The 17,676-nt window shown below is 37.6% G+C and overlaps 1 protein-coding gene across 1 annotated transcript; it reads right to left on the reverse strand.

Moving 5' to 3' along the window:
- Positions 1-12,273: 12,273 nt before the first annotated feature.
- Positions 12,274-17,379, reverse strand: LOC143609401 (uncharacterized). The gene is made up of 4 exons (XM_077084164.1): positions 17,092-17,379; positions 14,137-14,925; positions 12,565-13,368; positions 12,274-12,435 (listed from the first exon to the last, which is right to left on the reverse strand). The coding sequence occupies exons 1-4, from the start codon at positions 17,377-17,379 to the stop codon at positions 12,274-12,276; spliced, it is 2,043 nt and encodes a 680-aa protein (XP_076940279.1).
- Between the last annotated feature and the right edge of the window lie 297 nt (positions 17,380-17,676).

Raw genomic sequence — 17,676 nt, forward strand, 5'->3', positions numbered from 1 at the left:
GCCCTCATATACATTAAACGATGTCTTGATTACATTCGTCTTATCAACCACCTCGTTGATTCATGAACTTCTTGTTGTAGATACTGTTAAACTTGGTGATTTTTAAGTTTATCTAGAGTTGCTTTATGGGAGACAACTCACTTTAAGAATGTTGTGTTGTGTTGAGAGTTGTGAAACTTTGACAACATTGCTAGAATATGAGTTGATTTTGTGAGAGAATTTGAATTTTGATATATTTAAATGGTGTATTGATTTTTATTAATCTCAACTATCATCTTTTGATCGTTATCGGTTTCAACTAATGAATTGGCTGCTGATGGTCCTAACTTTTAACCTATTTGTTCCCAACGGTCGACGACTAACAGAATCCTAAAGCCATTACTTGCAGGTCACCGTAAAAACGTTTTTGCCTGGAAAACTCACATTTTTTCGGGAAAAACTCAATATTTTTGTCCTAAACACCTTTTTAACCTTAGATCGGACATTTAAGAACATTTTTCTAGTAAAAGCCTCAATTATTGAGGTCGTCAGAACCCTAAAACCATTGTCAAAATTGATTGGTAGTGCTCAAATGGTGGTGGTTGGTTGGTCGTGAGTCAGTTGGTGGTGGTGGTGGTGTTCAGGTTGAGTTTACAGGCAAAAAATGTGACTTTTCGGCCAAAATTGTTTTTCCGGTGACCTACAAGTAACGGTATTAGGATTATGTTTCTCGTGGACTGTCACACCCCGACTTAGGGCCTAAGCATGTGACCCATTAATTGATACATGTTTTGTAAATATATCAGAGTTACATTCTTTTAGCGGAAGTCTTTGAATAAAATATTATTATATTGAAAACTTGGAGTTAAATATTGTAACATTCGTTACTTTTCAAACCCGAAAACCTAACTCATTTCAAATTTTTCAGTTTTGTTTATATATATATATATAATAATAATGTTCTCAAGTTTCGTTCATGTGACATTCGTTAATGTTTTTGAATTTGCATTTGTATTCGTTAAACCGACCCGTTTTGTTGTTTTAATGTGTTCCTGTTCATCGTTAATCATTAATATTATATTTCCAATGATTTATGATTATCGTTCGTTCATTTTCTATTCGTTCTAATCAATTAACGAAACTCCAAGAATTTAAAGTTTATGTTTAATCAATTTCCAAACTATACGGGTTAATACGAAAATTATCCAAGCTTTATAATTTATATTCCAAGTTTTATCTTAATCCAAAGTATATATTTTTTATTTAATTATGTCACATTTTTTTACTTAGTTTTAAAAAATGAAGAAAAATACATTCCTACTACATTAAAATCTTGGTCAAAAATTCTTTATGATGATAATAAATTTGTTTGAATATAATTTGTATGCTACAACTTAATTTTTATGATCAATTACAAGCTTTGAATGGTATTCATGATCCATTAAGTATTTTGATCAATTTAATCCAATTGAATTCATTTATAAATAGAGCTACATTCCTTCTCATTTTCTCACAACTCAATTTACAAAAGATTGTTGTTATACGGGTCAGTTTAGTTACTTTCTTTATCCAAGATCTTAAACTAATTCTTTTCATCTCACTCTGTGAAATATAATATTTTTACCATGTTGGAAACGAACCCAGCCTAAAGTTGAGTTCGGGTTCAACCCGAAATAAACCACTCGCTTAAACTCATTTTGGGCCGTGTCGGATTATTCTCGAAATGCATGTGACTTATTAATGTGACTAAGATATATTAGAACCCAACTTTTTATAAAACAATTAAAAGTAACCAACTTATAAAGTTTACGACGGAAAGTCTAAAAAGACAGTTATCGAGTAAATATATATTTTTTTCTTTTAAAGGTTTAAAACACTAAACCATGAACCGAATTCTTTTAAGTATTCTATTTTCGTCTATTTTCTTGAATCCTATATTGAACCTAGAAATATTTGTAACATTTCGAGTTTTCTGTATTCGTACTTGTATTTGTTTTATCGGTTTGCGAACATTATTCGGATCTTTATCATTAATAATATCAAGCATTTATAAGTATTTAAGATTTGTATTTTCGTTTTAGACCCTTTATACTTTCTAAGTTGTTCATTCCTTGTTTTAATTCTAAAATATTCAATATTTAATCATTTTTTATAGTACAAAGACTTATATTGACAAAAACCAAACGTTTCCCCCTTGGACCACACATGGTCCTAGCCACCTCGCGCCGCCGTGGCCTAGCCGTGCAGATCCGATAGTTTGTTAAGCCTTCCTAGTTCGTTTTTGGCACAAAATCGATTATTTTTGGACTATATCGAGTGAATTAAGCCCCCAAAAAAGTAGTATAGCCTAAGTACATATCCATATTCATTACCCTTGTTCAAGAACGAATTTTACTGTATATAATATTGATTTGGTCATTAAACGTTTATTCGGTTTCTTAAACGGGTAAAATGGCCATATTTGGTTCGTTTTTGCATATATTATATAAACAAGACATATATCATTTGCCACAAATTTTCCTAAACCCTAATTAAGCATTTCCAGCCTTCACTTACTTCTGTCCTTCACCATCTTCTTCGTTTTAGCCATAATACTCGGATAAACAAGCTTTGGAGGTTGACTTTGCTATTGTGTTGACCTTTGACTTCAGTTTTCGGTTGATTCATTCACTTTTCGGGTAAGTTGTGAACTGTAAAATCATTCATACATATTCCATAGTTAATAACCTTCAATCAATTTATAAGATTGAAGGGTGTTAACTGGTCAATTCGTTTAAAACCCGTTCAAGGGCATAATAGTCAACAAGTTTGACTACTCATTTTCTCATGCTTCTAGTCGGAACCGACGTTCGGTCCAGAATACTTTTTTTTCGTAACGAGATTTAAAGGCCACTAACCAAAACCCAACTTCCAATTCACTGCTCGGATTCTGGTCAGTACCAACTCGCTTAAACGTTTAATTTAACATAACCGGAGTTCTAGACATTCGTTTGGAATGCTTCCAGTGGCAACGAGTTCGGTTTTACTCATATTTTCTTATCTCAAAGTTTCAGGTTCATTTGTTTTGTTTCGTTCGACACGTTAGTACTTAGTGGACGACTCGCTTATTTCTTAATCGTTTATTATTGTTCTTTATTCACCTGCCTACGATTTAATGTGAGTTTTATCATTCCCCTATTTTATTGAATTTTTACAAGTTTTGGGGACATATGCGTATCAATCCGTATTTCGTAGTGTGTGTGTGTATATATATATATATCAAACTAGCAAACGTGTAATTGTGTCTAATCGATAAAATATACTTGCTACATGTTTATTTGCTTACTTTATCGCATTCGGAGAGGTCCATCATATTCTCATTTATAGTATGATCATACGACTGTCACAGTGACTAACGCCCGCTCGCATGGCAATGGTTTAATGACACCTTATTTGCTTAAGGTTTGGTTGTATTTACCGTAATTTATTACGTTTTGCTTATTTATTTATATTATTATAATAACATGCAAAAACTGGTGATAATCTCACTCAACCTTGTTGACAAACTCTATTATATTTTTCTACGCATATGCAGGTTATCGTTTGACTTGAAGTTTGAAGTGATGGACATCTAGAAAGGACGTTAGGGAATAAATGAAGACAATTTTATATTTAAATTTTGTTCGGATTATATTTACTTGTTTTGGATTATTTGTCATGCTTGGATATTGTGTGCACCTTTTAATGAAATAATTAACTTAATAGATATCGTTGTTTATTTTATGATAGTACCTTTGAGCTGTGAACAATCAGTTCACGCCCCGACATTTCCGCCTTAGGTTGGGGTGTGACAGATTGGTATTAGAGTCGAAAGTTTTAAGATATGTCATTAGAAATTGTTCTACACATATGCTTAGGACCCCATACGTGCTTATATGGCTTCCTTATGTCCTTATAAATTATTTATAGCTTATTTAGGTTAATTATTTTATTTTATATTGTATTTTATTTTATTTATTGCACACACACAAATTTCAAGGCTATGCCTCACCTTCAAAAATATTTTCCAAATCTCTTATTTTTTTAGTAGGTTGCCTTTTTATTTTGGAAAATTCCTTAAGAATTCCCGAGTTTTGTTTTTACTCCCTCACCTTTGGGCATGGGAGTATGACATGTTCGGTAGTAACCCTAGGGGATGAGAGAACTGTGAGTTGGGCCTTGGCAAAACGGTTCCAAGAACCAAAGGTAAGATGTTATTCCTTACCTAGAGGATCCTCTGACTAGAGTATTCGAGCCTCTAGGCCAGAGCAGAACAAGATGTCATACGATCGGAAACCTAAGCGGTCAAACGTAACCGGTTAAACAGTTACATTCCTTTTATAAAAACCGAATTCACGGTGGTTCGTGGCTAAATTCAGAAACTTCCAATAATTGGTTTTTAATTATTTTTAAAATGCTTTGTTGGGTGAAAAATCCATGACAACCCATGGACACTCCAACTATCCATTTCTCAAATCGTTTTGATTCGATATTTGGTTGGAAGTATCACCCATGGTGGTTCACGAGATACTCCGACTACTCATTGTTATTGATTTGATAATTCGTTAATTAGTTGGGTCAGCTAAAATGCCATGTAACGCTCGTGGGCCGACCAACTCAATTGCTTGTTACTTGTTATTTAATTGGGCCAATAAAATGCCATAGAACGCCCATGGGAGGCCCAATTCTTAAAATTTAAGTTGCATTATGTAATTGGGGCCATTTAAACTGTCGTGGATCGCTCATGGGAGGCCCAATTCACAAAGTTTATATTATGTTATTTAATTGGGCCAATTAAATTGCCATGTAAAGCTCACGGGAGGCCAACTCATTTAATGTGTTTCGTTTTTTAAATTAGGATCTCAAGCTACCATGATAAGCCCATGGAAAGCCCAACCCAATAACTTTTTCTTTTTGAATTTTAAATAAACATTGTTTATTTATTTAAATACCTCAAAATCATTCACATTATTTTAAATCGCGACTCATCCTCGAGACATGGCAAGTCACTAGAACAAATTTATTACATTTCCTCATTTTCTCACATCGACTTATTTCACAACTTACCCATCATCTCATAAAATTTCACATTTTGTCCCCGCAGAATGTCTTCCCTACTTTATCGTTGTAACAATCGTCGTCCATCGGCTGCTCATGATCACCATTTAGAAGCTAGGATCACGAGAGAATTTGCTGCTGCTATGCCCGAGATTGTGACCTAGCTGCGAAGCATCAACTCCAATGGATCCGCTACTTCAGCTGCCCCGAGCAATTTCCATTACAAGAACTTTACGAGTGCTAAACCACCCCCGTACCTTGGCGAGAAGAATGCCACTAAACTCCTCTAGTGGTTTGAAAGGATGGAGAATATTTTCATCCACTGTGAATATCCGAACGACAAGCATACTAGGTTCGCCTCGAGTGTCTTCGAGAAACGAGCTCTCACATGGTGGAACTCTTTTAAGGTCCGCCAAAGTGTTGAGGTTGCTACAACTATGCCTTGGGATGAACTTAAGGAGGCTATGAAGAAGGAGTTTTGTCCCGAGCATGAACTGTAAAGGCTTGAGACGGAGTTTTGGAACTTAAACAAATCGGTGGTGACAACTCAAATTACTCGAACCGATTCAAGGAACTGAGCCTATTGGTACCCCATCTTGTGACCCATATGTCCCGAGTATCTGCAATATACCCGGGGACTACCCACGATTTTTCATGATGCTGTGGTCAGTTGAGATCCTCTCTTGATTGAGGAAGCTATAGCCCTTGCTGCTTCGTTGACTGATGATCATGTTCGAGATGGAACCTTATCTCGTAAGGATTCCAAACCTTTTACCGAGAAAACCAAAGCCGAGTCTTCAACCGATGCCAAAGTTGAACCTAAGCCTACCCAAAACAACAACTCCAACCGTTACCACAAGAACAACAACAATAACCACAAACGAAAAACCAACCATGAAAACTATTCGGTTAACCAAGCCAACCCTCACCCTCAAAAACCAAAATGCTCCGAACAAAAGGGCTTATACTAGACCCCACCCATTGTGCTCCATATGTAACCACCATCATCCAGCTCAATCCCCTTACCGTCTGTGTACCCAATGTAATTTCCATGGTCAACTTGCCAACGTTTGCCGTGCACCTCCTAATGCACAAGCCGTTCCACAATGGTCTGCTCCGCCTGCTCCTAGACCTGCTACTACCCCTCATGCTCAAACCGGCGTTCATAATACCCGTGATTGCTACAATTGTGGAGATCCTAGTCATCTTCGCAATATGTGCCCTCTTCTAGCCCATGCATATCAAGCCCAAGTTATGCCTGCACCATATTATGCTCACCAAGCCCAAGTCATGTCTGCACCTTACTACACTAGCCAAGCTTACCAAGTTCAAACCTACCAACCTTCGATCCCACAAAGTTTTGTACCCCACAAGTTCCTCAAATCATGGTTGCTCCTCATGCAACTGTTCAAGCCCCTGCTATCCACGCCCCTCCCACCAACCAAGCTGCTCAAACCCCTCAAGTTCGAATGGTCATGCCTTTATGATGAATGTGAATCAAGCTCAGGGTTCTAGCGATGTGGTGAATGGTACGTTTCTTATCAATAATCATTCTGCTTCAGTGTTGTTTGATACTGGTGCTGATAAGAGCTTTATTTATTTGGATTTCGCATATATTATTGATAAGCCTCGGGATAGGTTGTATAAGCCTTTTACCGTAGAAGTAGCGAATGGGGACTTGATTAGTATTGATTCAGTTATTCGGGATTGTGCCTTAACTCTTAATAAGGTCAAGTTCCGTATCGATCTTATTCCGATGCAAATGGGTAGTTTTGACGTCATAGTTGGGATGGATTGGCTAACTTTGAACCATGTCGAGGTTGTTTGTTTTGAGAAATTTCTTCGTATACCTCTCAAAGATGGTCGTATTCTTAAAGTTTTCGCTAGTACGTTTGCTTCTAAGCTTAATCTCATGTCATGTTTCCAAGCTCAACGTTATTTACGTAAGAAGTATGTTGCTTTCCTGGCGATTGTGGTTGTTACCAACTGGAGTACGTTGGTTGTTACCAACTGAAAATGACCTTGCATGGGTTTATCTGAGTGCGTTGGTTGTTACCAACTAGAAAGGACATTGCCTGCATTTTCACATGTTCATAGAATTGTATGATTTTCTTTACGTATATATCAAACTTGTGTGATTCTCACCAACTACATGTTATTTGACTTTATTTTATACGCATGCTACAGGTACCGTTAGTAGAGGACGACGCATGGAGAAGATATTAGTACTTAGAATATTTTAAACAAATGGACAAATTGTTTAGTTGTGTTTTCTTTTCTTGTAGTTCTTGGCTTTAAAATTTGTGTATTTGATGTTGAAATTAATTAATGATAATATTGTCACTTAATAGTGTCACATGTATTTTGAGCAATCAGTACGTCACACTAAAGGCGTTTTCTCTTAAGATGGGGTGTTACAAATACCCGTTTGATAATTCAAATACATGCCTTTTGAAAATATAATTCTTTATAACATTCTAAAATAAAATATGTAAGCCACCAGACAATCTTCTATCATGTCTTCATATCTGTTCTAACCTTTATTGATTCCCTGAAAAATGGGTCGGAAAATACGTCAGCATACAGCTAGTGAATGACACTGACTCTTTTGTAAAATCTTTTCAATACCATTGTGAAATCAACAATAATACCTTTGTGACTAATCATTAGGCACCCAACTCAATTGGGATAAAATTACCCTAAGTACAATTAATCATATACACAATATCATTTCTTTGAACAATCCCGTAGACTTTTAGAGGCATGTTTGATGATATGCATGGCCTTAGAAAACTTTGAGTCACCATGTATCCAGACACATGTATACTTTTAATCAGAGTGTCTATTTCTTATTGTAATACAATGTTTTAAGGATTCATAGATCCTATGCAAGCATTCTAACTCTTAAAGAGTTTGTAAAAGTTTAGGGTGTATTCACCTTTTTGTTTATGATCAGTTTCCATTACTGATTTCTGCTTCTAATTACCTATAGTACGAGAATAATCTTTGTATAAATATCTTGATCAACGATCTAGCTTCAGGCATTTAGTCTATTTTGAGTAGCTTTATACCTTGACAATCATTTGTTTGTATAAAATATTTTTACCTTTAGTCCCTTTGTTTGTTTACCAATTATATGTTACGTTTTCTTCTTCATGAAGAAACATCTATACTAGGTTTCTTCTTCAAAAAAAATATTAATTTAACTATAAACTTTATATTTAAATATTATATTTCTTAATAATCAAGAAATACTATTTGGATTATACCCCTTGTATGTAAATGCTTACGTTTTTTTAACCATAAATAAACAATATTTTGACTATAGCCTCTGCTTATGAAAAGTAATATTATGATTAAATGCGATCAAGGTTCAGGCTATACCCTCGACTATAGTCTAAGACATAACAACAACAACAACAACAACAATAATAAGAATAATAATAATACTTAAGTGGAACTCCTAACTTACACGGATATATGGAGTTAGACGCTTAAAACTGACCGAGTAGCACTTCTACTTTATATCGCGTTCTAGGGTTAAAACTGTCGGAACTTCGGAGCTTGGCACGTATTTCGAGACCCGACATGCTTCCCGAGGTTAAAGTGTGAGAGTGGAGGGGCTTTGGTGTGAGGAAAGTGAAATGCCGATCACCCTTATTTATAAGCTGAATTTGTGACCCATCTCGTAGCGTGATGACTCACGCCACGTGTTGACACGTGGCCGGCCACGTCTGCCACACGTGGCGGGCACGCGTTAGTTCGTCGTGGAGACTACGTTGCGTATCGTGATGGCTACTGGGTTATCCATAGCGTAGCGCTACACCGCCCATTTAGTGGGTTTGGTGAAGTTTCCATCTCGTATTGCGATGGGCTTGCTTAGGTTCCGTCACGTAGCGTGATGGGAAGAAATATCATATTTTATACTTTTAGTACTTTAACTTTTCCAAAAATACTAAGGCGGCTCTCAAGCGGCTTGCAAAGTTCGAAGTGCAAAGTGCGCCATCAAATGGCCACATTGTGCCCATCGCCTGAGCATGTGTGCGTGCGCTTCGGGTGCTTCTCACCCATGCTAAGACCACTTGATGCATCTTGACATATAAGAATGTTACTATGTAAAATCATCTCTTTATATGGAGCTCACAAAGTTTTGTAATTTGTTAATGTAGAGAAATTTCTCTTTCCTATTTATACCTATGTAGAATGACTCCACTTTCTTCTTTCCTCCAATGTAGGATGAACCCACATTTCTTAAAAGTTTCTATTTTAAGTCCCTCATCTTTTCTAAGTTGTTAAATTTTAAACCGAAATTTTCGGGATGTTACACGAACTGTTGGGAACCAATACGTTAAAAATTGGGACCTTCAGCAGACAATTCCTTAGTTGCGACCGACAACGACCAAAAAATGATACTTGAGATTATGACAACCAATACATCTATTTAAATTTGGTGTGCAATATATGAAGATTTGAGCTATATTATATAGACGCCCTCATTATTTTGTCAATTATGTGAAGAAGTGATCGAAACAATGGATCATGTTTTAACTTCATGTCGTGTGACTACTATAATTTGGCGAATGGTTTGATTTCATCCCTACTATTTTTACATTATCTATGACAGATCTTCTTACTTTTCATAATATATTCAAGCTTCAGAGGTTTAAAAAACGCTTGGTACATTCGGTATGGCTATTATTAAGTTGGTGCGTTTGGGAAACGAAAAACGATGTGGTGTTTTCTAAAAAGAAGGTGTCGATCGGTTCCCACAATGCTTGAAGAAAGTAAGTGAATTGTAGTGGTAGAATTTGTATAAATATTTTAAAAATCTGTAGCTGTCTATTTGCGTGTGTAGTTCCTTCCTAGTGGTTTTTATAATATAATTCGTTTGTTGCCATTCAAAAGAAACATATACATGTGTGGGTTGATTTTTAAATTAATTAAACTATTTTATTAGCCAGAAGATAGTTTCAACTCGTCGGCCTAAAACATCATCAGGATCAAATCGGGATGGTGTTCTCTCTAGGAGGGGTGCTAGGGTGGATTTCGTACCCCCCTACTTGCTTGGTGAAATACATGTAGGAATCTGTTCGCGTATAAAAATAAATCACTTTTAATAAAATGATTACAATACAATGAATCAAACATATCTAGGAAAGCAAGTAAATTACAATACGAATTACACCAGAAAAAATTAAAATTACAATACAATTGAAATAAAATAATGCAAGAAAGGTGTAGAAGAAGAATGGTGTCTTGGTCTTTGTGCCGAGGATCGTGTTTTACATGGTGCCCTTAAAACAAATTCCGGGTCTCTCCCCGTTTTGTTTCCCAGGGTACAACGGCCTAAGCAATATGTACTGCCGGGGAGGGCTCTAGTACCCGAATGATACCTTAAAGAAAATGATGAAGATGATCAAGAATGTTGGAATTTTTTAAGGAAAAAGTTGGAGAAAACACAAGAGAGAGTGTGTTAATTTTGTGTGTCTTTCAACCAAGGAATACCTTGGTATTTATAGTTGAAAAACCAACTCATTCACCATAACCATATGAGTTGAAACTTCAATCACCATTAACCAAAACTTTAATTTTTCAACCAAATTAAAGAAACTATTAACCAAAACTTTAATTTATTTGACCAAATTAAAGAACATTTTAATGGCTTTGATTAATTGACTAACAACCTTAAATAAAATAATTCAAAGTTTAAACATATATTTTTTTTCACAAAAATTTTCCAACAATCCCCCACATGTGAAAACAAAACTTATTCATTTCCACATATTTTCCAACATCCCCCACATGTGAAAACAAAACTCGTTCATTTTCACATTGAGATCAATCCATACATGCAAGTTTCTTAGATTCAATTCAACGGCTGAGCATTGCAGGATAGGTAGGTGTTACTCTTTGAACCTTCCTTTGTGAAGCATACTTAGTCTCCTAGCGGTGTGTAGACACAATGTCTTTGAACATACCCCCATTTATGTAGACGACAATACACTTCACACAACACTCTCCCTGGTCTGGCCAACCCCTCACTGTCGTGTCCTATTATGGTCCTGGAACACTAGCCTGGTTCTGCGAGAGCTCTAGGATTTTTGCCCCAAAATCCATTCGAACCGACCCTAGTTCTCTCTCACATAGGTGATTCTCGCTCGAATCATTAAAAGCAATAGGTTTGTTGATTTCCACAAATCATTAACCTTTATTATGCTTATCCTTACAACATGTGTCACAGATTGGAATGGACTAGGACGCACACGCACGCAACGCCCTTTTGTTTGGTTTGGGGTACTCCCCCACAGTGACCACCCTTGGTTTCATGATTAAGTTGTCCTATTGAACATAGATCTTGGGATCTCCAGTCAACTAGGTTAGGTTTCCCTCATGTCCCCTTTTCCCATGGGCTTTAGTCCCATTCCTTTTGACGACTTGTTAACTAACTCTTTGCCTAAGCCTTTTGTTAACGGGTCTGCAATGTTATCTTTTGACTTCACATAGTCAATCGTGATAACACCCGTTGTGAGTAGTTGTCGTACCGTGTTATGTCTACGTCGAATATGCCTTGATTTGCCGTTGTACATCACGCTATGGGCTCTACCAATCGCTGATTGATTGTCACAATGTATGCAAATAGCCGACAAAGACTTTGGCCATATTGGAATATCTTCCATAAATTGACGAAGCCATTCCGCCTCTTCACCACATTTATCCAAGGCGATAAACTCCGATTCCATCGTAGATCTAGCTATAACCGTTTGCTTAGAAGGCTTCCAAGCAATAGCTGCACCACCAAGTGTGAATACATATCCACTTGTTGATTTAGAATCTTTTATATCCGAAATCCAATTCGCATCACTGTATCCTTCGATCACAGCTGGATCTCGATTATAATGGAGTCCATAGTCTCTTGTGTATCTTAAGTACCTTAGAACCCGTGTTATACTTTTCCAATGTTCCACGCTCGGATTACTAGTATATCTACTTAGCCTACTCACGGCATAAGCTAGATCGGGTCGAGTACATGTCATAAGATACATTAAACTACCGATAATTCTTGAGTGCTCTAACTGAGCAACACCCTCGCCTCTATTTTTAGATAGATAGTGGGTCGTATCAATTGGAGTTGACGCGACACGCGTGTCATCCTTATTGAATTTCTCAAGAATTTTATCCACATAGTGAGATTGACTCAAGATAAGACAATTTTGGGTTCTAGTAATTTGAACCCCAAGAATCACGTCCGCGAGACCCAAGTCTTTCATGCCAAACCTCGCTTTCAACATATCTTTTGTAGATAATCATAGTATCATTACTCCCAATGATAAGCATATCATCTACATAAAGACATAAAATCACATAACCTCCTGGCGTGTGCTTCACATAGACACATTTGTCACACTCGTTTATTTTGAAACCATTGTCAAGCATGATATGATCAAACTTTAAGTGCCATTGTTTTGGAGCTTGCTTCAAACCATACAGTGATTTGACTAGTTTATGTACTTTGCCCTCTTTCCCTAGGGCAGAGAAACCCTCGGGTTGCTCCATGTAAATCTCTTCATCTAAATCGCCATTTAGAAATGCTGTTTTTACATCCATTTGGTGAATTTCCAAATTTCGTAAGGCCGCGATTGCAAGAACCAACCTTATTGAGGTTATTCGCGTGACCGGTGAGTAAGTATCAAAATAGTCTAGACCTTCTTTTTGTATATACCCTTTGATCACTAACCTTGCCTTGTATTTATCAATACTTCCATCGGCTTTCATCTTCCTTTTGAATATACAACGATATCCAAGGGGTTTACAACCCGGCGAAAGATCTACTAACTCCCAAGTATGATTTTGCAATGTAGAATCTATCTCGTTCTTAATTGCGTCTTTCCATTGAGGTGATTCCGCGGAGGTAACCGCCTCGTGGTAGGTATTGGGCTCACCCTCAACCATGTAGCTCACGAAATCAGGACCGAAGGATTTTTCAATCCTTGGTCTTTTACTTCGTCTAAGCTCACCTTCCTCAATTTCGGGTCGTTCATGTCTCTCATCATGAACAGTATCATCAATCGCTCTTGATGTATTTGCTTCATCAACCGCTCTTGATGAACTCGCATGTGTTTTCCTTAAACAGGGAAACACATTTTCGAAAAAATCGTTGGTCCTCCACTCAACAATAGTGCCTTCATGTACATTGGGATTCTTGAACTCATGTACAAGAAACCTATGCACATTACTATGGTGTGCATATCCAGTGAATATACAATCCACGGTTTTAGGTCCTATCGTTAGTGCCTTTGGTGGCGGAACCGTCACCTTGGCAAGGCACCCTCACACTCGAATGTATTTGTATGAAGGTTTTTTACCCTTCCATAACTCATACGGAGTCACGTCCGTTTTCTTGTGGGGTATCTTATTCAAGATATAACTGGCCGAGAGAATAGCCTCCCCCCACAAGTCATGGCTCACGCCCGAGCTAATCAACATGGCATTCATCATCTCTTTTAATGTACGGTTCTTTCGTTCCACAATGCCATTTGATTGTGGAGAATAAGGTGGGGTACACTCATGTATTATGCCATTTTTTGCGCATATTTCCGCAAATGGTGAAACATATTCACCACCCCTATCACTTCACAAAGTTTTTATTCTCCGTTTTTGTTGATTTTCAACCTCATCTTTATACAAGATAAACTTGTCTATTGCTTCATCCTTACTTTTAAGTAAGTATACATAGCAATACCGAGTACTATAATCAATGAACGTGATGAAATACTTATTTCCACCTCTTGTGGGAGTGGATTTTAAATCGCACACATCGGTGTGGATTAAATCAAGGGGTTCGGTTATTCGTTGAACCGATTTGAAAGGCTTTCTCGTTAGTTTGGATTCAACACATGTTTCGCATTTATATTTTGAATCGATTTTAAAACATTGAATGCTTTTTAATTTAATTAAACGTCGAATTGAATTAAAATTTACATATCCTAGTCTACCATGCCAAACACAAGAATTAGAATTTGACGACTCAATCATATAAATAGAAGTTGCAATTTTATTCATAGAATTTTTGACAACAATTACATTCAATTTGAACATAGCATTGTCGGCATAACCCTTGCCGACAAACATTCCATTTTTCGATAAAACAAATTTATCCGATTCAATCACCAAGCGAAATCCGTGCTTGTTGAGCATCCATCCCGAGACAAGATTCTTGCGAATCTCAGGAACATAGAGAACTTTGTTCAATGTGAGCTCCTTGCCAGAAGTCCACTTCAAGACCACATCGCCTTCCTCCATGATGTCCGCAATCGCTTTATTCCCCATGTAAAGCTTCTTGTCACCCGCCGCCTCTTTGAAATTCTTAAAGAGTTGTTTGTCGCCGCAAACATGGCGGGTTGCGCATGTGTCATCGTACCACCCTTTGGGAGCGTCTCCCACAACGTTGAATTCCTCGATGAAAGCCGCTTCCTCGGTAATCATCACCACGAGAGGAGTGCCATCCTCGTCCACCAAATGCGCGCACTCGCGCTTCGGTTTCTTGCACTGGTTCGTCCGGTGCCCCATCTCGTTACAGTTGTAACATGGTCCTTGGAAAGGTGGAGGCTTTTTTTTCACAGCCCCTTTCTTCACGCCAAGTTCCACTTTCGCTTTCCCTTTGTTACCTTTGCCTTTGCCCTTGTTGCCCCCTTTGGAGGATTGACCGTACTCGACTAAGTTAGCCTTGGCGGAAACATCCACTAGGCTACCTTTTTTATCTCTCTTATTGTCTTCTTCTATCCGAAGTTGAATAATAAGATCATCAATGGTCATCTCCTTTCGTGTCACACCCCAACTCAGGGCCTGGGTGTGTGACTCGTAAGTTGGTACCTGTTTTGTAAATACATCAGAGTTAAAGATTGTAAAGCGGAAGACTTTTAATAAAATATTAATATATTCAAAACACGGGGTTTGAAACACCCGTTAAGTTATACAAAAGTGTTTGGATATTAAAACCATGATTTACATTATTTTAATATTAAAACATCCTTTGAGCCATCAGATCGTCTAACGCCTATCCTCTGTCTCCAAACACTTATTCTCCATTACCTGTAAAACAGTTATAAAAATACGTCAGCAACACATGCTGGTGAACACGCTGACACAAAATTTTTTAAGTTACTCAGTTATCTCCTCGGGTATCTTGTGACCCGGCCCATCTTGGCTTAGGAAACAACCAAGTTAAATATACTATTATAAACCTTCAGTTATACTTGAAACCTCTCAGCGATACCGCAGCATCGAGGTCTTAGCAACTATTCAATATACACGAGATAATCCCCTCTCGGACATTACTTGGGTTCGGCCCAACGTGGCGGAGGCATTAGCAAGTGTGGTGCGGTGTGCCCACCGTCTGCCCACATATGTAAGGATCCAGACAAACGTATACAATAGCCTGAGGGTCAGTATCACTTTTGTTTATAAAGTTTTAGGATATAATCCCATGCAAACATTCAAGACTTTGTTTTATAAAAAGTTGGACGTATTCACCTTTCTTCTTGGTTGGTGTTTCTCACCAATTTGTCTCGTTACCTCGGACCTATAGTACGAGAATAACATTTTATAAGTACTAGATCAACGATCTAGCTTCAGACCTTTAGTCTGATTGCATAGCCTTTACCTTGACATAAGGACCTCTAGTCCTTTAAGGACCTCTAGTCCTTTCTTGTTAATCACTTATAAACCTTTGTTTCTTCTTCGTGAAGAAACATATATTTCAACTTTCTTTTATAAGAAATATAAAATCTTTATATAAAATAAAGAAGTATTATTTTATCTATAATCTCGACTTTATAAAATCTTATTTCCACTTTATAAAATCAAGGCACGGGCTATATCCCTGACTAGGTTCTAAGCCATTTATATTATAATAATCGGGTAGAACCCCTACCTTGAATGGCTTATTTATAGAAATGTTTGTGCTTTACTTGAACAGCACTTCTACTTGAAGGTAAGTTGAGAGGGTATTTTAGTAGGGTTATAGCACGCATTTCGAGGTAAAACTTGTCGGAATATCGCCATCTCGGGGTCATGGCACGTAAATCGAGACAATGTGTTATTGGAAGTGTGAGTTGGATGGTGAGGACCACCCCCATGGCCGGCCTATTTATAGAAATTTTTGTGCAACTTCGCGTATCGCGAAGCTGCACTAGCTTCGCTGAGTCGCCGCGTAGGCTTGCCACGTGTCGTTCTTGTCTCTCCATGTGTACTGCATCTTCGCGTATCGCGAAGATGCACAACTTGGATTCTTCGCGTATCGCGAAGATGCAAAACTTTGAATTTGTTCATTTTTAGTCCCTGGTCTTTTGGTAACTTGCCATATTTTGATCTTATCATCATCCAAAAATACAAAGGCGGCTCTTAAGCGGGCGAAGTGCAAAGTGCGCCATCATAGCGCCACATTGCGCCCTTCACCCGAGCTCGTGCGCGTCGGGTGCTTCGCACCCTCCGCTAGGACTAGGGAGAGTGGTTGACCACTTAAGAACATTTCCATGGAATGTTCTCTCCTTATAAAGTGCTTTATTTTTCTTTCTTTTCCCGATGTGGGATGGAGTCTCCTTACTCCATTCCTTAACATAAGCTACTTCCATTCTTTGTCTTATTTTTCTCTTTACATTTGCCATGAATATTTTTAGTCCTTAAGTTTTATTAATTTATCAAATTTGGACCAAAATTTTTGTGATGTTACATCTCGCTTGTGTTTAAGATAATTTTTAAACTCAACCCAACTAGGAGGCAATTTTTCAATCATCCTTGCAACTTGAAATGTCTCACTAAGTGTCATTCCCTCAGCAAAGATGTCGTGAAGTATAACTTGCAACTCTTGGACTTGACTAATTACAGTCTTAGAGTCAACCGTTTTATAATCCAAGAAACGGGCGACAACAAATTTCTTTGTTCCCGCATCCTCCGTTTTGTACTTTTTGTCTAAAGACTCCTATAATTCTTTGGCATACTTTATTGAAGAGTACACGTTATACAACGCGTCAACTAAACCTTTAACACATAGTTTTGACATAAGAATTCCGAATGCTTCCACGCATCCACCACACTCAAAGTTTGAACGTCGGTCTCCCCCTCCGCGTTAGTGGCTAGGGGAGCGGATTCTATCAAGAACCTCGCAAAGTTCAAGGTGGTCAAATAGAATAACATCTTCTGTTGCCACCGTGTAAAGTGCAAACCCGAGAATTTCTCGGGTTTTTCAGCGTGATTAGCCATGGTAGTCGCTCCTACCATAACAGACAAAGGTGTACCGGTAACCTTGCTCGATGACGGTGATGCCATTTTTTCTAAAAAATAAACTATGCTAAGTTAGTTTTTCGGAAATATTAATAGTGGTCGCTTCCACTAAATTAAAGTTACGCAAAACTTTTTAATCCGAACTCTCGAATTAACCCACTGAACGTGTTCTAAGTCCAACTTGAAGGGACCAAACAATGGGTTTTTCCAAGAGTTTAGTGTTAAAAAATCCGAATTGTAACCGGTTTCAATTTCTACAAAGTCGCTCATTTGAATATAAACGGAAAAAAATGTTTTTTAAAAACACAACCGCGTGAAACAAAACTAGTTTGAGTCACATGA

Source organism: Bidens hawaiensis, unplaced genomic scaffold (genome assembly GCF_021521415.1).
Source record: "Bidens hawaiensis isolate Kalapana, Puna unplaced genomic scaffold, B.hawaiensis_p1.1 tig00002181_1, whole genome shotgun sequence".
In the NCBI taxonomy this organism is placed as follows: domain Eukaryota; kingdom Viridiplantae; phylum Streptophyta; class Magnoliopsida; order Asterales; family Asteraceae; genus Bidens; species Bidens hawaiensis.

Excerpts from the sequence above, each read along its gene's own strand:
- LOC143609401 (XM_077084164.1), bottom strand. The coding sequence starts at position 17,379 with ATGGCATCACCGTCATCGAGCAAGGTTACCGGTACACCTTTGTCTGTT. Across the intron at positions 14,926-17,091 it reads GTCAAAACTATGTGTTAAAG|GTACCAACTTACGAGTCACA; the intron begins GTTTAGTTGACG and ends TTTACAAAACAG. Across the intron at positions 12,436-12,564 it reads CCCTAGGGAAAGAGGGCAAA|CACACGCCAGGAGGTTATGT; the intron begins GTACATAAACTA and ends GTCTATGTGAAG.